The sequence below is a fragment of the Pelobates fuscus genome, chromosome 12, assembly GCF_036172605.1.
Source record: "Pelobates fuscus isolate aPelFus1 chromosome 12, aPelFus1.pri, whole genome shotgun sequence".
Lineage (NCBI taxonomy): Eukaryota > Metazoa > Chordata > Amphibia > Anura > Pelobatidae > Pelobates > Pelobates fuscus.
Genome location: NC_086328.1, coordinates 128,868,577 through 128,892,536, shown reverse-complemented (window position 1 = coordinate 128,892,536; position 23,960 = coordinate 128,868,577). Strand labels below are relative to the sequence as shown.

The window sequence follows — 23,960 nt, the reverse complement described above, 5'->3', positions numbered from 1 at the left end:
ACCCCCTTTTCAGCCAGTAGTTTGCTGGACTGTTCCAGGTATTGTGCAGCTTCGTACCAGATGTCCGGATGATGTCCCAACACCAGCAGACATTGTTCATAGGCAAACATTACTGAAAGAGAACACAATAGTCAGTGACAGACAGCCGTGTAACATTTCTGTCCACACCAAATAATGCAATACATTTACTGTGCCAGCAGGAATCCCACAGTGCTTGCCCGTCTGTTAGTCTTGGAAGGGGTGATAATAAAAAAATAGAAATATCCTTTTCTTCATAGATTATCATGGTACATTATATTGCGGTTCAAACTTGGTTTGCAGCGACAGAGTCCACTTATGACATGCTCAGCTTGTCACTCTCACCTCTCTTTGTTATGAGGGTCTGATCTTCCGTGCGGAGGGGATTACTCTTTTCCCACTGTATATATTTCTTCCACATCTCCACCTGCTGAGCTTCCTGCGGAGTATTTTGAGGGGGAACAGAAGGAGCATTCCGATCTAAACCTTTCATCACGGTTTCATATTCCTTAGGTAAAAATACATAAAGTGTTAAACAGACAGGTAGGTAGACATATAGAGATACAGATAGACAGGTAGGTAGACATACAGAGATAAAGATAGACAGGTAGGTAGACATACAAAGATAAAGATAGACAGGTAGATATACAGACAGAGATAAATAAAGACAAGTTGAAAGACAGACAGAGATAAAGATAGACAGGTAGACAGACAGACATATAGAGATAAAGATAGACGGGTAGGTAGATATACATAGATAAAGATAGACAAGTAGGTAGATATACATAGATAGATAAAGATAGACACGTAGGTAGATATACATAGATAAAGATAGACAAGTAGGTAGATTTACATAGATAAAGATAGACAGGTAAGTAGATATATAAAGATTGTTCAGGCCTATATGCAGTAGAGTGAACAAGACACGGAATTCCGTGTGATAATATTACATACCTTTGCCACCCTCCGTGCATTCATATAGTCTCTACTCCGATCCTCAATCATTTTCTTTGCAAGGTGAATGTTAATACCCTACAAGAAGAGAGTGGCATGTTAAAAATGCATAATACCAGTAAACACATGTAGTAAAACTATAGCCATATAACTCAGGATTAATGTCATATGCTGACATTATACGAATTAACTCTGTCAGTTACCTCTTCATACTTGTTATAATCCCTCCAAAGCTGTTCAATGTTAATCATGGGATTCACACAACCTCTCTGGTAGACCCTGCGGACAGCTGTAATTCTCTGGTTTTCTGCATAAGATCCGACAGCTTCCCTAAAGAAAAACAAAGATAAGCCTTTACTTACCACATTTGTTAAACAAAATTATTATGAACAGAAATCAGTCCAGTTTACAACTATCAGGGTTGTTCATTAAAGTGAAAATTGTTTGGAATTCAAAGGGAGTTTAAATTTAAGGCTTGGAGAATTTTTCCAGTTTGGCTTTGTTGACCTTCAATCTTAAATTCACTTTGAATTTCCCACAATTCTCAATTTAGTGAATAACCCTCTATGTAAAAAAAATACACAAAGCAAAGGCTGATTTGTTGATCCAGATTATCAGGGCCAGATTAAGAGCCCAGTGGGCCTGGTGCTGACAATTAACATGGGCATATTTACAGAATCTTATCGACCAAAAACACAAACAATCATACCTCCCAAGCGTCGTGTATCTGATGGAAATGGTGTTGGAGGGAAACTCAAAGGATGCAGCTAAACGAAAACACATACTCTATGCTAATCTCGCTCTAATTTATGCTTTCATCTTTCAAGTAAATCCATATCCCCTAATAGCAGTGTCCAGTAAAGCAGGAAGTCAATGTGTAGGGTATAAGAGTGTGCCACTGGCGCGAATCACGTGACCAGACCTGCCAAAAAGGGGGCATGTTTGTCCAAAGAATTGGAAGGCCAGCCTGGCATGAATGCATGCCAGACTGCCTGCCAATCATGCAGGCAGTCCAACTAAGGGCATACTATGCAGGCAGCACCCTGAGCTTGACATAAATGCATCAAATGATGCGCCTACTCCACGCTTTCTAAGGACTGTCCCCTAGCACTCACATGTCCACTTGTCTCCTTATCATCTTACTAGCAGGCAAAAGTTCCTGGTATATAGTCTGAGAAAGAGAAAAGGTGTATGTAGTGAGTGTAGAAGAAAGGGGACATGCCACAGTGTTAGAGAGACCAAAGTCTGCATTATCTAAACTTATTTTGTCAGCCTGGCCACACAGGTTTTGTTCTCGTGCATCCCTCTTAAGCTTCCAAACTTAAAGGGATACTTTAGTCACCAGAACAAGTTCAGCTTATTGTATTTGTTCTGATAAGTAGAATCATTCCCTCCAGGCTTTTTGCAGTAAACACTGTCTTTTCAGAGAAAATAACTCTGATGGCCACTCCTTAGATGGCTGCTATAGGTGCCTTCTGGGGCAGTACTGCCTAGTGTGCAGCACCGCCATTCAGTGTCTCCACCCTCTGCATGCAGACACTGAACTTTCCTCATAGAGATGCATTGAATCAGTTTATCTTCATGAGGAGATGCTGATTGGCCAGGGCTATGTTTGTGCTGGCTCTGGCCCTGATCTGCCTAGCTGACAGTCTCAGCCAATCCTATGGGGAAGCATTGTAATTTGCGCAGACCACCACTTCTGATGATGTCAACAGACAGAGTCAGTTCAGAGGCAGACAGGGACAGAGCCAGCAGCTGCATACTTGAATACAAGTAAGAGTTTACTATATTTAGGGAGGCAAGAGGAGGCCAGGGGGGCTAAATTGTGGTTTTAACATAATAAGGTCAGAAATACATGATTGTGTTCCTGACCCTTTGGGTTCCTTTAAGCAAGAGTATGTGAAGAGTAGTTAGGGTTGCCACCTTTCTTGGAAAAAAAATACCAGCCTTATACATTTGAATAATTAGTTATGCGTGACATCACATGATGTAAAATTCTGTAAAATCACCAACAAACTACTCAGAGTTGGATTCTGCTGTATAGATGGATTGCTCCCAGTGTCTCCATGTCTCCCAGTGTCTCAGTCTCGCAAGTCACCCAGTCTCTCAGTGTCAGTGTCCCCATGTCGCCCAGTCCCCTAGTCTCCCAGTGTTCCCATTTCTCCCAGTGTTCCCATGTTTCACTGTGTCCCCATGTCACTGAGAGACCCGGAGACACTGAGAGACTTGGGGACACTGGGAGACATGGGGCACTGAGACACTTGGGGACACGGGGAGACATGGAGACACTGAGTCATTAGGGACACTGGGAGACATCCTAAAATTTTTATTTTTTTTAAATGGGCCTATTACATGGGCCTGGAGCTCCATCAGCCCCTTTGTTAATCTGGGCCTGCAGATTATGTTAAAGGGATACTCCAGGCACCCAGAGCACTTCTGCCCATTGGAGTGGTCTGGGTCCAACTCCCACTACCCTTAACCCTGCAACTGTAATTATTAATATTTACCTTGCAGGGTTAAGTCCTCCTCTAGTAGCTGTCTATCAGACAGCCACTAGAGGGACTTCCGTGTTCTTAGAACAAGAAAAGTGTGTTATACGACGCTGGACGTCCTCACGCTATGTGAGGACCTCCAGCATCGCCGAAATCCCCATAGGAAAGCTTTGAATAACAGTTTGAATAATGCTTTCCTATGGGGAGGACTAATGCGCGTGCGCGGCCATTGCTGCGCATGCGCATTAGGTTTCTCCCGCCGGCTGATGGCGGGGGAGGAGAGTAGGCAGAGCCTGACCAGCACCGAGGGACATCGGCGCTGGACTCCGGTAAGTCACTGAAGGGGTTTTAACCCCTTCAGCAACTTGGGATGGGGGGGTTGGGAGGGAGAGGGGCACTGCAGGGTCCTGCAGTGCCAGGAAAACTGGAGAATCCCTTTAACTACAATTAAAATTAATTAGTTAATGTGGAATTAATTAAATGCTATTTTAAACAAATGTGGAGATCTATCTGCTAAATAATAAATTGCACATGTTCTGGTGTCAACAATGAATTGTAACAATCGCTTAACTTATACTAGCCAAAGTGAATTTAATAGTGGCTCTGTTTTACACACCAAACTTACAGCCAAATCAGTGGAACTTTTAGCCACCCACCCACAGGATTTTAATGTGGAATTCAGAAGGCATCAAGCCGTTGTGTGATTATTTCAAATTCTACTGCAAGGCTCCAATAATTGTAACCAAGCTATGTTTTTTGAAGACCATTGCTGAGAATGATTGGATTTTGGAAATAGGAGTACATCTTGCTGGGATGTATTCACAGCAAGACACCGTGAGCTAAAATAATTAGGAAGTTTAGTATGGAAGGATACAATGAGGCACATTCTTTAGGTAGGTATATTTGTCATACTCATGTTATCAATCTCAATAATAAAAAGGTTAAACTTGCTAGGAATAGTATCTGTGACCCTGTGTTTTCTAAACAAGGGCTGCTTTTTGGTGTATTAACCAAAGGTACTATCGTACAAGAGAGCTGAAAACCACGTTACAATAATTAGGCCCAAAAAGATGTTTGGACAAGTCTGACAATCTTTCTTTTGCAGAGCTGGTTCCTAATAGCTTTAACCCCTGATGATATTGTACCACATTTCTCCTAAACATTATCCAAGCTAGAAACATGCAGGATAAGTATAACGTAAGCTGTTGTTCAACAAAATTTTCATAGGTAGAGGTTGTGTAGATTTAAATATTATGCTAAATAAAACAAAGAAAATAAACTTACACTCCTTTCAAAAAATTGATGTAATCAACCCATATCTGTAAAAAGAAAATAACAATGTTAAGGACAGTTACATATAAATTACAAGATACATATTGTGCGAAATCAGGTTTTCGCAGCTAATAGTTGACACGTTATAGGGCATATAGATTTGATGTGCCCAGGAAAACAGACAATCTGGTAACTTAAAGCTGTAAAGAAAAGGACTATTTACCTGATACGACATAATTTCCATGCCAATTTTGTCAAGAGCAAAGTCGTAGGCTTGTGCCATCTTCTCCCTGAGAATAATAAATAATAATGAAATGAGTGATCCTGGGGGTATTTAAGGTGACCTAGTTTATGAAAGCATAGAAGATTAAACCCGTTTCTTTGAATTTTCTACCAGACAAAAATTCTACGCAGTTTGAGGAGAGACCATATAAATATATATGTATATTTTTTTATTATTGATATTGCACTGCCTTGTCAACAAAGTTCTCAACTGAAATTGTGAATTCAGTTTAAAAAAACGAAAATGGAAATAGCGGAAAAATGTATACTGCAAAATACATATACCGTATATACTCGAGTATAAGCCGAGGCCCCTAATTTTACCCCAAAAAACTGGGAAAACTTATTGACTCGAGTATAAGACTAGGGTGGGAAATGCAGCAGCTACTGGTAAATTTCAAAATAAAATTAGATCCTAAAAAAAATTATATTAATTGAATATTTATTTACAGTGTGTGTATATAATGAATGCAGTGTGTGCGTATGAGTGCAGTGCGTGTATGAGTGCAGTGCGTGTATGAGTGCAGTGTGAGTGCAGTGTGTGTGCGTATATATTAATTGAATATTTATTTCCAGTGTGTGTATATAATGAATGCAGTGTGTGTGTGTGAGTGCAGTGTGTATGAGTGCAGTGTGTGTATGAATTCAGTGTGTGTGAGTGCAGTGTGTGTATGAGTGCAGTGCAGGGCCGGACTGGGAATTAAAAGCAGCCCTGGAAAAAAATTATTTACCAGCCCCATAATGCGTCGCGCCAGCATAGTGTGCAGATACAGAGTTAGAAAAGATAACTTAAAATTAAAATTATTACTCCAACGTGAAAAAAAGCACATATAGGCTTAAAAAAAAGAGTGCAGATTTATTTTAAGCAGACGTGCCTTTGTATATAACCAATGTTTCAGTCCAACTACCATGACATATTAAGGAAAGCTTGGTAATGGGACTGAAATGGTGAATGTATGTAGGGCACAACAGTAAAAAATGACGTTATCTTGTTTATTTTGAGGTCCTGTGGGTGCACTCTTCACTTTAAATATGTTATTGTGCTGGATTATGCACCTAGCAACAAGACTGGGCCAATATCTGCTTATTACATATTGTACATATCAATGACATTTCTTAGCGTATTATGCATATATAAATGTACATTAATATATGTGTAAATATAATAGGCATAATTATATATATATATATATATATATATAATGTAAATCAGTGGCGGATCCAGAGCCTGATCTCAGGAGGGACACCTATAGATTATTTAAAGAAATAATCCATGCACAATAACCACTACTGCTCTGTGTAGTGGGTATGGTGCCAGGAGTGCCGGGACCCGATCCCAGAGTAAGTAGTCAAACCGTTTAAGTACAGTTTGACAACTTACCTGGGGTCTGCTGGGATATGGGGCTGTAGTAGGGTATAGGAGCAGTGGTGCAATGTGTGAGGGGTGCAATGTGTGTGAAAGGTTCAGTGTGTAGGGTGCGTGGGGCAATGTGTGTATGGGTGTCTGTGTGTGTAGGGCAATGTGTGTATGGGGGTCTGTGTGTGTGTATGGGGGGGCAGTGTGTGAATGTGTATGGTGTGTGTGTGTGGGCAGTGTTTGTATGGGGCTAGAGTTCACTCTCACCACTTGGACCACCAGGAATCCCTGGTGGTCGCAGTGGTGAGAGTGAACTCTAGCCCGTAGCTCCAGGGCTAGAGTTTCCCTGTGGCACTCTCCCTCCCCCTCTGTCTCTCTCTATTTACGCCTCTTTCTACCCTTGTGTCTCACTCTCCCCCCTCTGTCTCTTTCTCCCTTCTTTCCCTGTGGCACTCTCCCAACCCCTCTGTCTCTCTCTATTCACCCCTCTTTCTCCCCTTGTGTCTCACTCTCCCCCCTCTGTCTCTTTATCCCCCCTTTCCCTGTGGCACTCTCCCTCCCCCTCTGTCTCTCTCTATTCGCCCCTCTTTCTCCCCTTGTGTCTCACTCTCCCCCCTCTGTCTCTTTATCCCTCCTTTCCCTGTGGCACTCTCCCTCCCCCTCTGTCTCTCTCTATTCGCCCCTCTCTCCCCCCTTGTGTCTCACTCTCCCCCCTCTCCCTGTGGCACTCTCCCCCCCTTGTGTCTCACTCTCCCCCCTCTCCCTGTGGCACTCTCCCCCCCTCTGTCTCTCTCTCTATTCACCCCCCTCTGTCTCTCTCTCTTTTCACCCCCCCACTGTCTCTCTCTATTCACCCCCCCCCCACTGTCTCTCTCTCCCTATTCACCCCCCTCTGTCTCTCTCTCTATTAACCCCCCTCTGCCTCTCTCTCTCTTCACCCCCCTCTGCCTCTCTCTCTCTTCACCCCCCTCTGTCTCTCTCTCTATTCACCTCACCTCTGTCTCTCTCTTCACCCCCTCTGTCTCTCTTCACCCCCTCTGTCTCTCTTCACCCCCCTCTGTTTCTCTTCACCCCCCTCTGTTTCTCTTCACCCCCCCTGTCTCTCTCTCTCTTCACCCCCCCTCTGTCTCTATCTCTCTTCACCCCCCCCTCTGTCTCTCTCTCTCTTCACCCCCCCTGTCTCTCTCTCTTCACCCCCCCTGTCTCTCTCTCTCTTCATCCCCCTCTGTCTCTCTCTCTCTTCACCCCCTGTCTCTCTCTCTTCACCCCCCTCTGTCTCTCTCTCTTCAACCCCCCTCTGTCTCTCTCTCTCTTTTCACCCCCGTCTCTCTCTCTTTTCATGCCCCCCCATCTCTCTCTCTCTCTCTATTCACCCCCCCACTTCCATCCCCCCCACCCACCTGAGAGGAGTCAGGGGGCCGGCCGCATTGCACGCTGCAGCCTCGCCGGTCCGGCAGCACTGTTAATGCTGAGGGCTGAAGGGGGAGGGAGCATATCTCTACCATGCTCCCTCGCGGTTCCCACAATCCCCAGCACGGATGCTGCTGGGGATTGTGGGAACCGCGAGGGAGCATGGTAGAGAGACATGCTCCTCCCTCAGCCCTCAGCATTAGGTGTGCCGCCGGACCGGCGAGGCTGCAGCGTGCAATGCGGCCGCCTGCCGGCCGGCCCCCTCAAGGTGTGTGCCACCGGACCGGCCACCCGGTGGCACATATATTGCCAGAGCAGCCCCCAGGTGCCGCGGCCCACCGGGAAATTTCCCGGTATCCCGGTGGGCCAGTCCGGCCCTGGTGCAGTGTGTATGAGTGCAGTGTGTGTATGAATGCAGTGTGTATGAATACAGTGTGTATGAGTGCAGTGTGTGTATGAATGCAGTGTGTGTATGAATGCAGTGTGTGTATGAATGCAGTGTGTGTGAGTGCAGTGTGTATGAGTGCAGTGTGTATGAGTGCAGTGTGTATGAGTGCAGTGTGTATGAGTGCAGTGTGTATGAGTGCAGTGTGTATGAGTGCAGTGTGTGAGTGCAGTGTGTGTATATGAATGAAGTGTGAGTGTGTGTGAGTGCAGTGTGTGTGAGTGCAGTGTGTGTGAGTGCAGTGTGTGTATGAATGCAGTGTGTGTATGAGTGCAGTGTGTGTATGAGTGCAGTGTGTGTGTATGAGTGCAGTGTGTGTGAGTGCAGTGTGTGTATATGAATGAAGTGTGAGTGTGTGTGAGTGCAGTGTGTGTGAGTGCAGTGTGTGTGAGTGCAGTGTGTGTATGAATGCAGTGTGTGTATGAATGCAGTGTGTGTATGAGTGCAGTGTGTGTATGAGTGCAGTGTGTGTATGAATGCAGTGTGTGTGTATGAGTGCAGTGTGTGTATATGAATGAAGTGTGAGTGTGTGTGATGCAGTGTGTGTTTGTGTATGTGTTGGTGGGGGTGGGCATTTAATATATTATTAATTATTATTATTATATTTTTTTATATATTATTTTTTTTAATTATTATTTATTATTTAATTATTATTAAAAAAAAATTAAATTATATATTTTTTTCGTCCCCCCTCCCTGCTTGATACATAGCAGGGAGGGGGGCTCCTTCCCTGGTGGTCCAGTGTCATTGGTAGTTCAGTGGGGGGGAGAGGGGTGCTGGCAGAGCTGTACTTACCTTTCCTGCAGCTCCTGTCAGCTCTCTCCTCCTCCACGCGGTCTGTGCAGCTCCCTCTGTCAGCTCCTAGTGTAAGTCTCTCGCGAGACTTACACTGGGAGCTGACCGAGGTGCTGAACGGACGGCGCGGAGGAGGAGAGAGCTGACAGGAGCTGCAGGAAAGGTAAGTACAGCTCTGCCAGCCCCCAGTCTGTATTATGGCAATGTAAATTGCCATAATACAGACTATGACTCGAGTATAAGCCGAGTTGGGGTTTTTCAGCACAAAAAATGTGCTGAAAAACTCGGCTTATACTCGAGTATATACGGTATTTATATTATGGAGTGCACGGATTGGCCCATTTTCACATCTTTTTAGTTTGTCAGAATTTTTTCCCCCCAATTCTTTGCATGTTCAAAACTCGCCCGAACCAAAACACCACATGTACAAATTTCAGACAAACTGAACTATTTTTTTTTTTTTACTGCATCAATTCAGCCGAACTGATTTTTTTTCCCCGTGTGCAAGTCTATGATAAAACTAATGAGGATGCATGCTTTGAATTTCCAATTGTGTTTTTCAAAACCCTATCTTTATCCCATAAGTCTCTGCACTGTGGGGATATTGAGGGCAGAACAGAGGTTTATGGAAGATGTAGCTCGTGTATCAGCTTTTAAATTACGAAGATTGCGAGCTAAACTACAACTTTTAGAAATCTTTCTGTACTTTCTAATGACACACACAAGCCTAACATAAATAGAGCTGAGACATCAATTATGTAGGTACAATAATCAGCAAAAATTATATTTTGGACGAGAGGGGGCTAGCTTCAGATACAGAACGCAGTAAAACATTTTAATTTATTTTTTTTACAAATAGTATACAAAACTAAACATGCAAAAACACATTTAAGCAAAGTTAAGCAAAATCTTAAATGCTTAAATGTTGTTTTTGTACCTGGAGTGTCTTTTTAATAGATTTGAAAACCACAGACTGTGTATTATTTATTATTTTATTATCTTTAAATCATGTAAAATTACATACACCTGAATAAGGGAGAATTTGCCTGCTACATATCAGTCACTTGTAATGTGAGCAGCAAGCAGGAAGTGCCAGAGATACTTCAACCAAAGATCTCCATGTTTCAACCAATCAAAGATCTCCTAATAATTGCAGAATGGAGGCCACAAAACGCCTGTATTGTTAACAAGTACTCCGTGTTACTCACTTGTAACTTGGCAGTTTCCCTTTGGTTTCGCGAACGTAGGACACATAACATTTCCACAGATCTATGTGTAAGACTTTCATGAGACATCTCTGAAACAGCTACAAAGAGATATAAAATGTGTTAACAAAAGACACGCATCCGATGCTATTCTACACATCTCATCTCTACCTGAATGATGTTACTTTAGTATCAAAGTATTTTAGAGCATAACTAAACTAAAGTGGGACACTTGGGTTAGTAAGAAATGTTGTCAAACCATTTTTAATAAGTTTGATACTACCTAGGGTCCATCGGATGGCTGCGGCATGGCCCCTTCTCATACGTATTGTTGAAGGGACATTTCCACATTAGTGATATCAATTCTGGCTGGGAGCATCAGCTCACAATCCATAGCCATAGTTGAACAAAATTTATATTGCTAATAATAATAAAAAAAAAAACAAGCCTCCACTGTATTAATATGTGTAAACAGGTGAGGACTCTGGGCCTAGGCAAGTGGCAAATCATTTGAAAAATGTCTATTTCTGATGTGTAAAAATTCCCTAACTAAGCCATAGTCACAGACTGGCTATTTTAGCTTGAATTTTCCAATTTGAATTTCAATTAACTACAGTTACAGGTTATTGAATAAACCTTACAATATAAAGTAGACTTGGCACGTCATCAGGTGTGACACCTTTCACACGCTACAGCTTAATCTGGCAAGATATATTTATATATTCTCCGCTGTAAACATGAGTTAATTAAAATCTCTGCTAGTGTACATGCTAATTAATGTGATGCTAATCACAACTACGGTCAGCTTAGCTGTGGCTGGTGGAATCTGGAATCCTTGAGTCTTGTGGAAAAGCTCACCTTTTCAACCTTGTCGTAATTCTTAGCTTTAATCTGCAGTGAAAAAAAAAAAAAAAAAAAAAACATATTACATTAGATTCATTCAAATGCCATGGAATATATTTGCATTGTTACAACGTGTCACATTAGGGCAGGACTAGCAGTAAAGGAATCTTGATTCATACTATAACCAAGCATCTGTTGCGTAGCATTAACAGTGGTTGCTAAGACTTAATGAGTCATTAAATGCCGGCTCCTGCTGTGACTTCTAATTATACATATTTTCTTTATATAGCCAATCGCAATCTACTTACTAAACCCCAGAGGCTTAGTTAACAAACGTAAATAAAAAAAACAAAACAAATAAATAAAACTCAATCAGTCTAGTTTCACTTCGCAGGTGCAATCATGAGAATTTAATAAGAGTCCGATTTCTCAAATTCATGTTTTGTCCAATCACCCTGTCTTCCAGGATTTCTTGGCTACAAAGCTTTAATTATAATTCACAGCTAATATGATTTTTTTGAATCATTATGTCATAGTGAAGGGCGGGAATTAGGTAAATCAGATCATAAATAGAGGTAGGGCCATTTGTCTTAGCATATAAATGTGGCATAGGGTATAACAGCAATGTTTATATGCTGTCAAGAGCAGAACAATGTGAGGTGTCATGAAAGACATGGTGGGTTTATCAACTCAATGGGATAGACTGATGGATGATTTGCATGGTGATTCAAATTGCTTTTACTATTTAAATACAGGTTTATATAAACTTTTAGTCCTGACGTCTCCATCATGTAACTAACCCTAAAAGGTGAACATTATGTTTTATTAGGTTAGACACTATGATAACATTTTTCGGTCATTACTGTTTCACTGCGCTCTTATCATTTTCTTTACTTTCGGCTGAAACACATTTTAGATGGTATCCCATTTTGTATGTCCATTGTTTAACAGAAAATAATATACACGTGTGTGTACATACAAATTAGCATGTATATAACTCCAACGTACAATAATGGACTACGTATGATTGGAAAAGTAATTAAGATACAAAATATTATTGACAAAAGAGGTGAAGAAAGCCCTACTCGAATGAGCTTACAATCTAGGAGGAAGGGGTAAAGAGAAACATAAGAGGAAGAAGAACATGTCAGAGGGGAGAGGGACTGGTGGATATGATGCGTGTTGAATTACGCTGGTACAGCAGGTGCGTAGGAGGTTATAAATGGTGTGTATTGGAGTTCAGTGCAATGGGACAGGTTGTTCTGTGTCTCTGTGACACAGATTCTTCTCGGAGTTGTAATGTATATTGTAAGACTAACAGGGATATTCACTAAACTCTGAATTTTAGCAAATTAAACCTGAATTGTAAAAATCGGACTAAACTGGAACTATAGATGGGTTGAAGTAATTTGTCCAAATCAGCTATGGTTTCCTCGATTTTCCCATTTGGATTTTATCTGCTAAAATTCACAGTTTATTGAATGGACCTTTTAGTGATGGTGTAGTCCACGGGTGCCTAAAAGGTAGATCCCCAGATGTTTTAAAACTATAGTTTCCATGATGTTCTAAAGTTATTCTAAAGGCATGTAAAGCATCATGGGAGTTGTAGTTATACAACTGGGAAACTACCTTTCGGGCATCTCTAGTGTAGTCAATCCTCTAGCACAGTGGTTCCCAACCTTTTTTCACTTAAATACCCCTTGGCAGCCCATTCCCTTACATTGTACCCCTTCCATTAGCAAAATGTTTGTAATTAATATAGTTGCATTTATTTCAAATGTATACATTTTTATCTGTCCCATATCCCGTTTTCCTCTGCCCTAGGCTCTCCCTGCTTCTCCACCGCCCCAGGCTCTCCCTGCTTCTCCTCTGACCCAGGCTCTCCCTGCTTCTCCTCTGACCCAGGCTCTCCCTGCTTCTCCTCTGACCCAGGCTCTCCCTGCTTCTCCTCTGACCCAGGCTCTCCCTGCTTCTCCTCTGACCCAGGCTCTCCCTGCTTCTCCTCTGACCCAGGCTCTCCCTGCTTCTCCTCTGACCCAGGCTCTCCCTGCTTCTCCTCTGACCCAGGCTCTCCGTGCTACTCCTCTGAGCCAGGCTCTCGCTGCTACTCCTCTGAGCCAGGCTCTCGCTGCTACTCCTCTGACCCAGACACACAAACTGTCACACATGCAGACACACATATAGAAACAGACTAACACACACACACACACACACCTGTAGATACGCATATGCAAACACTGACACACATGCGGATACACATATGCAAACACTTACACACTTGCAGATACACACACTGACATACATACAGGTACAGATGTACAGACACAATTATGCACAAACATACAGATAAAAACGCTGACATACATACAGACTCACAAAAACATACAGATGCACACACTGACACACATACAGGTACACAGATACACACAATGACACAAAGATACATACCCTGACACATATGCAGATACAGTGAAATATAGATACATACCCTGACACACACACACAGATGCATACCCTGACACACATACAAATACACTCTGAAACACAGATACATACCCTGACACACACACTGAAAAATAGATACACACTGAAACACAAGCAGATACACAGACACATAGATACACACATGCAGATACAAAGACACACAGGCACACTGACACACAGATACACACTGACACCCATGCAGATGCACAGAGATACACACAGATACATACCCTGACACACATACAGATAAACACTCTGACACACATGCAGATACACAGCAATACATACACTGACACACATGCAGATACACAGACACATATATACAGACTCTGACATACTTAAGGATACATACCCTGACACACAGTTACAAAGAAACATAAGGTATGTATCTGTGTCTTAGTATCTGCATGTGTGTCAGGGTATGTATCTGTATGCGTGTCAGTGTATGTATATATGTATGTGTGTGTGTGTGTATCTGCATGTTTGTTAGTATATGTATCTGTGTGTCAATGTGTGTCTATGTATCTGCATGTGTGTCAGGGTGTGCATCCTTAAGTGTGCCAGTGTATGTATCTGACACACAGATGCACACCCTGACAAACATGCAGATACACAGACACATATATACATACACTGATACACTTAAGGATACACAGATACAGATACTGACACACATTCTCACACACCAATGCAAACCTTGAGACACAGATACACACATTGACACACATGCAGATACAAAAACACATAGATGCACACCCTGACACGCGCGCCGATGCACACCCTGAGACACTTAAGGATACACACCCTGACACACAGATGCACATATATACATACACTGATACACTAAAGGATACATACCCTGACACGCATAAAGACACACACAGATACATACCCTGAGACACAGATACACACATTGACATACATGCAGAAACACAAATACCTATACTGACAAACATGCAGATACACAGACACATATATACATACACTGATACACTTAAGGATACATACCCTGACACACATACAGATACAGACACTGACATGCTCACGCACAGATACATACCTTGAGACACAGATACACACATTTACACACATGCAGATATAAACACACATATATACATACATACACTGACACACTTAAGGATGCACACCCTGAAACACAGAGATGCACATACACAGACACACATGCAGATACATATACTGACACACAGATACACATACTGACACTTAAGGATACATACCCTGACACACATACAGACACTAACACACATCCTCATGCACAGATACTCATCCTGACACACTGACACACATGCACATACACAGTTACACACCCTGACACAAAGATACACACAATGACACACTTAAGGATACACACTGACATACAGATACACACACATGCAGATACACAGAGATACACACACAGGCACATACACTGTGCTGTGTGTGAGGGGTGTTTTGTGTGTGTGATGGCTGCTCTGTGTGTGTCTGTGAGGGGTGCTGTGTTTTTAAAGGGGTGCTCTGAGTGTGTGTATATATGAGGGATGCTGTGTGTGTGTATATGAGGGGTGCTGTGTGTGTATGAGGGGTGCTGTACGTGTGTTTGAGGGGTGCTGTATGTGATGGGTGTGTGTATGAGGGGTGCTGTGTGTGTGTGATGGGTGCTGTGTTTGTGTGTATGAGGGGTGCTGTATGTGATGGGTGTTGTGTGTATGAGGGGTGCTGTGTGTGGGGGTGCTGTGTGTGTGTGTGTGTGTGTATATATGAGGGGTGCTGTGTGTGTGTGTGTGTGTGTGTGTGTGGAGTGTTGTGTTTTTGTGTGAGTGGTGCTGTGTGTGTAGAGGTGCCTATATATTGGAGGGGCAATAGGGGTAATTCATTGACAAAAAATATATATATATTACTATTAAAAAATAAATAAATTATATATATATATATATATATATATAAAAATAAATAAATAGACTGTATGTCCCCTCTCCTTACCTTTTCCCCCAGGGAGAGGGGACATTGCCCTGGTGGTCCAGTGGAAATCAGCAGCATTACTCTGGCTGCAGGCAGAGTTTAGTCCTCCCGCGAGATTCTCAGAGCGTTGCTGAACTCGCGGGAGGACCTTCCTCATCCTTCCCTCTCCTGCATGCAGCCTGTCAGTGCCTGTGGGTTGGTGAGGGAGATCTTTGATCTCCCCACCGGCCCATGAAGGCACACAGCTGGGCCTGCGCTCGGATAGTGCTGGCCCAGCTAGGGCTGGCAGGGGAGATCCTGTGATCTCCCCTGTCGGCCCATGGCAATCGCTGCACACCGGGCATTTGCCCGGTTGGGTTCCCAACCCGTGAGGCCACCATTTTCAAAATGATTTTGCGTACCCCCAGAGGCACAGAATTGGGAATCCCTGCTCTAGCATGTAAGCTCATTGAGCAGGGCCCTTAACCCCTCTCTGTTCCTGTGCGTCCATTTATCTGGTTACAATTACGTGTCTGTTAGTCCACCCGCTGTACAGCACTACGGAATTTGCTGGTGCTATATAAATAATAAAATATTAATAAAATAGGACCATGTCATCCTCAGTGACTGGAGGAGCAGATGAGAGAAATCAAATCCTTCACTCCTGTATGTTATTTCTTCTCAAATAATACTGAAGCAAAATCTATAAACACTGAGCTAATATTAATGACCTCAATTATTTTGCACCCATATTCACAAGTATAGGTACTGCAAAGGATATGCTGGAATAGATTGAAGCTTATCGCATGCTTTTATAGTATTAAAGAAAATAGTAACTGCCTATATCTTGCCCTGTGTTTAATATCAAATGAATGCTTAAAAGCCATATCAAACTATAAGTTTTTCTGCTTGGTTCATCTATTCTGTTTACGTGCACAAATTTACTCTCAAATGCTACATCAGCCATCCAAGTACTGCGAGGACGAGATAAAGAAACAGAGTTGGAGAATGTACAGAGACTTGGATTGGTCAAACCACATCACTGGGACATCTCCAAAAAGTATAAAGACACGGTTTTATCTGATCGTGGTGTGCGGCAGCTGAATTACTTTGAAAGTGCTAAAACTCTGTCACTTTGTTTTGTAATCCTGCTTGATTGTTCATTAATAATAATATCTTTGATTTTGACAAGTTTCACCAAAATAGCAAAGTTTCAAGGTGGACCCCCTCAGTGTTTGCACAATACATTTTGCAAGATATGGATCCCATCCACATAGATACAGCCATGATGGAGTTCTATTTAGGTTTCTGTAATGTAAGAGTAATTACAGCTGAAACTTAGACAATCTTGTCACGCTAAGCAAATGGTAATGGTCATGCCTCTGCAGAAGACACTTCCCATCTTCACCCTGAATTACGGGATACAGCTGGGCTCCTAGTACTGTCACCATTAATCTACTCTTTGGTTTACTCGTGCAGTCCAAAGATCGTGGTCATTTTTTTTTACGGGCCAGCAGGTTCTGCATCATTGTACAAGTATTTAATTAGGCTAGAAAACCATGCGGACTTACAATAAATTATCAATTAAACAAAAGGTGAGAAAGCTTTGTTGTTGGGTGCTTATACCAAGAGTGTAAGGGGAAGTAAGATTTAAGGCTGATGATATAGAAACTATACTGTTGAGCTTGTTGGGGAGACTAGGTTATTGCTAGAAAGTAAATGGAGCCCATACAAGAAGGTTTTGACTGTGGGAAACATATAAAAGAAGTAGTAATGGAATCCCAGGAAGAGGCATGAGGAAATTAATACCAGGACACCAGAGGGGAGAAGAGATTATAAAAGAGAATTTATGGTTGGTATATATGTGTGTGTAAGATCCATGTTATACATTGCATTTTAGTCTGGAGACAGTGGGGAAGAAGTGATGGAAATGAAGATAGTGAGTGATTAAAAAAAACTAAGACCCACTATGAAAGTTACAGAAGTCTTGAGATATGATGAGGAAACTGATTGTTTGATACGTTGTCTTAATTCTTGTAATCAGAGAAGGCTTAAGATCACACGGGGCTCTAGATAGGTTGCCAGTTTGTGGCCCCCCTTCTTTCTTCAAATAGGGATGGTTAATGGAGCCAGGCAAAGTCATGATTCTCTGGTCCCTAACACCAGGGCCCAAGGCGGCTGTGTAGAGTCGACTTATGGTTAATCCTCTGCTGCCAGAGAATGGCATATCGGAATACATCATGATTCGGGAATGGAGAAACCGTGCCACATGAAACATGAGTTCTTTAGATTAAATGTTATAAAAGATGGAAAGAATGTGGAGGCTAAAATTCTATGAACGTTTTAGATAACGAGATAAAAGCTATTAGTTCTCTTTTCCATAAGATTTTTGCTCAGTAATTTAGTCGGCATCAGGATGAAAGATGTGATAATTGAAGTCATACCACTCTTTTTTTTTTTTTATATAATATTATTTCAGTGTATGACATCTATGGATCTGGAAAGAAAACAATCAGTATCTACAGTATAATAATCATTTTTGTTTGGAATCCAAAAGTAATTTTTAACGCAACATTTTACCACTTAAAATTGAGAATTGTGATTAATAAATCATTTATAGATTGCACATACTCGAAGGGTATAATTGAACTGCCCACCCCCAACTACGGGTGCCCCATAACTGGAGCTAGCAAAAAACATAGAAAGATGTCTCCAGTAAGTGTAGCAAGATTGCATTGACACATTCAAGCTGTGCAAGCCGTACTCATCCCGTTAAATCCCTAACAAGCTGCATGGTAGTGAATGTAGCGGTCTTGAGCACCTTCTAATCAGCTGGGCGGTCATGCATGCCACCCCCACCTCACGTCACGCACCCCTGGGGCCCAGCCCACCTCTGTTGCTCATACATACTTCCTAGTTTTGGAAGGTATGCAATTGCAGAAATATGTAACATTCATATTGGAGAAGACAATAACTGGCCAGTAAATCATAATTTAAATAGCACTTAAGAGGGTTCTGGTCATCCCTTTTAAATTATGTATATAATGCTTTCTTTTTTTATTTAAATGGACAGTAAATTCTCCCTGCATAGTCTGTTCAATATTTCCGTATTTAGGAAATAAAAATATTTATTTCATAACAATGTTTTATAAAGTTCTAAATACAGGGTGCATTACAGGTTGTGAACAACACTTTCTTGCAAGTGTAAGATTTTACTGGGGTCAAACACTACACTTTATGCTTTTTCCAACCAGCTGTTTAATATTTATTACGGAAACATACCAAACCCTTGAAGCACTTCAGCTTCAAGAGAAATCTGCACTGTTATAAACCCCTCTTACAACATCTCTGTCCAGCACCAGGCAACCACAGAAGCTGGCCTACTAACTTGCTATGAGCGCTCGCTCAAAGCAGAAGTGCGGGCTTCTAACAGATATGCATTGGTTTCAATGCTTCTCTATGAGCAGATTGCAGTGACCGCTACACATTCGCTTTGTATCCCAATGCATTGGATATGCTGAGCAATCATAACAGTGAACTCCCAGGGGCAGAGCTGTGGCGAGAAGATGGTATTGCCGTTGGTTTAAGAAACATGTTTTTTGGGACACATTGGGGGGTCCTAAATCTAAAATAAAAGGGAACACTCCAGAAATAGAAATGTATATTTTTTTTATTACATTTGTTGGAATGTTCTTAAATATAGCAATGCTATTATGCAACTTGTTTTGAAGTCAGATCTTTGAATGCAAAAAAAATAAAAATGCATGTGCTGTGTTAAAGGGACACTAAGCACCATAACCACCTTATTTCATTGACGTGGTCCAGGTGCCTGGAGACACCTGGTGCTGTGGCAAGGTTCAGTGTAACACAGTTAAGAGCATCAGCTAAGCGTTCTCAGTCAATCACTGGTATGAACGGGGATGGTTAAAGCGCAGTGTAACAGCGCCTTAGTCATACGCTGGTGTGGGGCCTCCACTTTAGCCATACCACCGGTGGGGCTGCAGACAGCTTTTGTCCCTTGCTCATTGTTGAGTTATTTAAAAAAAATATGGTTAGCACTGAACCATGAGCTTGTGCTACGGGACACCAGGCATCAAAACCACTTGAACGAGACCAAGTGACTATGTTACTCTTCATTGTCCCTTTAATGTTTTTTTTCTCCTAAACCCCTAACTTGTAGTGAATTGAAATCCACATATCAAATTTGGTTAAAAAAATAACCGATCTGGGAAAAAATAATCTCCAACTTAGCTATTTTTGTGTTAATTATGCCATTCCGAATTTACTGTGATAGAATAAGAAGTTAGTTGAATAAACCTGTTAATAAAGTGTTTTATGGCTAAGAGGCTTGTGCTATTATGCAAGGCATATTTCACCAGCCCAATCTGGTAGCTATTTCAATCACGTTACATAACATCAACGTAGACAAGAACTGTTTCAAACAAGCACTTCAAACACTCATCTTAGCCTCACTTTTTTCTTTAAAGGTTTATTTTAAATGTTACTTACACTCATGTAATGTGCTGTAGAAACCTTAGTATTTTTCTGTAAAATTATACCTACAAAATCTAAATATGTAGTTCAGTGCCACTGTGTCTGGATTTAAAACAATTCAAAAAAAAAAAATTCTTGGAGTTTTTAACTTCTTTGTATGTTTAATAAAAGTAGCCATTAATAAAAACTTGGGTTGGGAAACAAAACTGCAGGCTGTTTTTGGACAAAATAAAACGTTTGGTATGATGACCATTACAAAAAAATAAATCTCAAAGTCAATCCAAAGTAATTAAAAGATTAAGGGCAGCGGTCAATATGGTGTTCATGCACAACTAAACAGTGAAGTAAACGTGTAATTGATAAGAACGCTGTCCTGGACATAAAGCTGTGAAGGCAAGTGTGAGATATTTTACTTTTATAAGCTTAAGATCATCTAACGTGTTTATGATTTAGTGCTTGATTCAAGGTGGGCTTCTGACATCTGAAATGACCTTTGTGTTATTTAAACAATTCTGAATATAATTACCTAAAACATTTTTTTATCCAATTAGGTTGTTTAATACCAAACTGTGTTGAAGACACACTTTATATAGAAGTGCAATAGAGACACAATCGTTGTTTTAGAAGTAAATATATTCTATTTACATAACCATATGTATTGGGTGCAAAGGCCCATTCTTGCTAGGTATCCTCTGTTACGAATTGTTCACTTCCAGAATCGAAATATTTTTACTTTCATGTACTTTGCATTAAGTCTATTAAGTCTAACTCATACTCATTTACACTCTAGAAGTTATTACCAGTCTACAGGGGAACAGATTTCTCTGCCAGCAGTCACACATTTAATCACTGCAATTGTGTGCCTTACAACAGTCCCACATTTTTTGGGACACCAGCGAGGTGTGCCCAACAATCATAGTGAGAACGCATCAATAGACACACTCAAACTATGTTGAAGACACTAGCATCCTGTTAGAAGCACTGAAATACCAGCTTGACCTGGCACTGATTTGGGCTGGCCCACCTACTTTCTGGGCAAGTTTGCCCCTCTTGGGAGGAGTCAGTGATGCAATAGTGTGACTGGTCTGCCCCCAATTTGTGGATTGCCAAAGTTGGGAAGTATGCAAGTGTGATTAAAATGTCTGCTCACCCCCTCCTTCCAAACGGTGAAGGATGTTTTATTGGGGGACACTATTATATATTTAAAAAGTCAAGGAGTGAGAGAAAATGAGCACTATCATTTCACTGTTAGCTAAAGCACTTTTACTATATGTGGGCATTATGCTCAAATGCAGGAATTAGCTTTACATTCTGTAGCTATTTTTAGTAAGTTGCACTAATAATAACACCTTACTTGGAAACACCTATAAGCAAGCTATTTGACCATTTTTATTTATCCATTTTTGTCACACCTATTGTATGAGAAAAAATAAATTTTTGCATTTCTACTACCGTTTCAGACCGTGTCTAATAATGCACAATAAAGGACACTGTATAGTATCTAAAGCTTTTAATTCCCTAAGTGTATATAAAGGATGAACGAATAAATTCAAATTTACAGAAATTGCATTTTCATTATATGTTTGTTTATATGTGCTAGCTACTTTTCAGAAAAAGTTTATGCTAATATTTTTTCAAACAGAAAATAGTTTGGTACTAAAGGGGTTAAGGAAGTGACAAATGGAAGGACATTTAAGCCATGAGGGTCCTCAAACTATTTTTTATTTATTTTTTAATCTGTGAAGGAAGGCTTTGGCAGATGTTCCATTATATGTGGTTTGAGTGAAATCCACAGTGGTTGACAGACAGACAGACAGGCAGCAGCTGCATTTACCAGAGCAGGTACTTGCCTACTGGTGCATTGCTGGGGCAGCAAGGGAGCTCCTGGGACCTCTCTGCATGGTTTGTTTAGTTCCCTCAGAATCTCTGTACTGGTAGTGGAACTGGTATGTGACTTTGCCCTGGCATCAGCACAGTGAGCTTGGCAATAAATATAGAGAAATCTCAGGGATAAGGCTACTGCAGCTTCCTTTCAAGATAAGAAAAGGGATGCTGGGAGGACCTCACTATAATAAATAAAAATGAAGAGCGTGTGTAGATCAATGTGTGTGTGTGTGTGTGTATGTGTGCTAAATGTTTGTGTGTATGTGAATGTGAGCATACGAATGTAATTCACTAACAAAAAGGAGTGGGGGTGCAGAGTGAGAGAAGAAACAAATTTCTTCCCCAGGTTACCTGTAACCGAATATAGGTATGCATATGCTAATCCGTATCAGGGCTCTGCATTTCAGCTGGATACATAACATGTTTCTTCTTATTATTAAGAATGCCATGCAAACTTGCAGCTACATAATTGAACTACATGTTGATGGGGGTATAATTCTAAGACAGTTTTCTTAATTCTCCTGGGAATGATCCTATTTATCTCCAAGCATTCTGAGGTATGGGATCGGGACAGTGGGCATTCGCACCACTGGCAAACCCCATAGTGGATGGGCCTGTTTGGAAAGGGGGCAGGTCTGTCCATTGAAGTGCGTGTCCAAGCATGACACACGCTAGCATGACACGCACTGACAGCCTACCCCCAACAAAGAAGACCAGGCAGACAACTCTGTTGTAGAGTTCTCTGCAGGGTCCAAGTGCCCTCCCCACAGCACAAGCATGCCCTATGATGTGATTGGCTTGTGCTCCCTCGGAACAGTTCCGTGGTGTGTTCAGATGTGAGACACCAGGGAACAAAATTATGACAGTAAGACTAAAATAGTAATGGTCTGGCAAAACTTGGGACATTTGGGAGGCGTGTGCTAAAGGGTTACTCATTTGTAATAAGATATATATTTTTATTTTTTTATGGTGGTATCAGATAAAGCAGACATGCAATGTCATGAGCACCAAACATTTCTGTTTAGTAAGTAGTCATATAAACCAGACACATCGAAATGTAAATTCTCCGTGACGTAGAAAGAAAAAGACAAAAGTAAACAAGGAAAGTGTAGGGCAAAGAGGAGTGTGAATAGAACATCCTCACTTGCTCCTAATACCTCCGGTCCCCCATTTTCTCCCCTTATCCCCCTACAGGATGCTAACATGTTAACTCTGTGAAGGGGATGCATCCTAGTTTTGCTAAAGGGTAAATTGAGATCTCTGTGTGCGGGTTTGGGGGAAGCCCGGATCTTATCTTAACAGTATGAGTGTGATGTAGGAACCTCGGAATTACCCTTTTGGCCATCAAGGTCTCCCCCTTCCATCCTGCTTTTGGGCATCCCCTTTGGCTTGGATTCTACCAGGGTATGGAGGTTTAACGCATGGCAGAACTAGCCCACCACTCTAGGCACATGACAGGCACTCTAGGTTCCCATGCTCCGGCTTCATACATGCCCTTGCCCCTCTATACGTTCCTTAGGGATGCAGGTAAAATGGGCAGGCAATTTACTCCTAAGGAGGCACACAGTATTAAACTTAAAGAAAATAAAATAGAAAGTGAGGGAAATTAGAAGATAGAAATACAGCCCGTTTCAAGTCTTGCAATGACCACTGGTTAGGAATTACCCCAGTTGAGTCCACTGGTGGGCAGGACCCTTTATGGGGGGGGGGGGGGGGGGGGAGAGGTCTTGTGTTTCCTCCTGGGCCGTTGGTCTCCGGCCAGAGACTTTAGCAGTCAGGTCAGTAGTTGTTCCTGGTTGCTCCTGTGAAGGCAGCTTTACAAGACTTAGAAAATTCGCTGGATCCTCTTCTGCAGACAAGGTCAGCACCGATTCTCCCTGAGGCACCACCAATGTCCCTGATGCTCGCCAGGATAGCTGTCTTCATGAAGACATCTCGGGTGGCCGCTATGACATCCCTTGGTGCCTCTGCCGGGGTGGTGGGAACTTTCCGGATTCTTAATGCGGATAATATTGGAAGGGCATCACTGTCTCCCTTCACCCCCAATGCCCCTGCAACCTTGTTAGCGCAAATTAGCAGGGCCTCTG

At 41.8% G+C, this 23,960-nt stretch overlaps 1 protein-coding gene across 1 annotated transcript in view; it reads right to left on the bottom strand.

The window, feature by feature from the left end:
* Window positions 1–23,960, bottom strand: part of CSTF3 (cleavage stimulation factor subunit 3) — a 64,679-nt gene that overhangs the window by 11,292 nt on the left and 29,427 nt on the right. The window contains exons 4-11 of the mRNA XM_063438489.1: window positions 11,089–11,121; window positions 10,234–10,331; window positions 4,960–5,026; window positions 4,749–4,783; window positions 1,176–1,302; window positions 973–1,050; window positions 364–526; window positions 3–112 (exon numbers count right to left, since the gene is read on the bottom strand). Of these exons, the coding sequence (XP_063294559.1) occupies window positions 3–112; window positions 364–526; window positions 973–1,050; window positions 1,176–1,302; window positions 4,749–4,783; window positions 4,960–5,026; window positions 10,234–10,331; window positions 11,089–11,121 (711 nt within the window). The remainder of the gene's footprint in view (window positions 1–2; window positions 113–363; window positions 527–972; window positions 1,051–1,175; window positions 1,303–4,748; window positions 4,784–4,959; window positions 5,027–10,233; window positions 10,332–11,088; window positions 11,122–23,960) is intronic.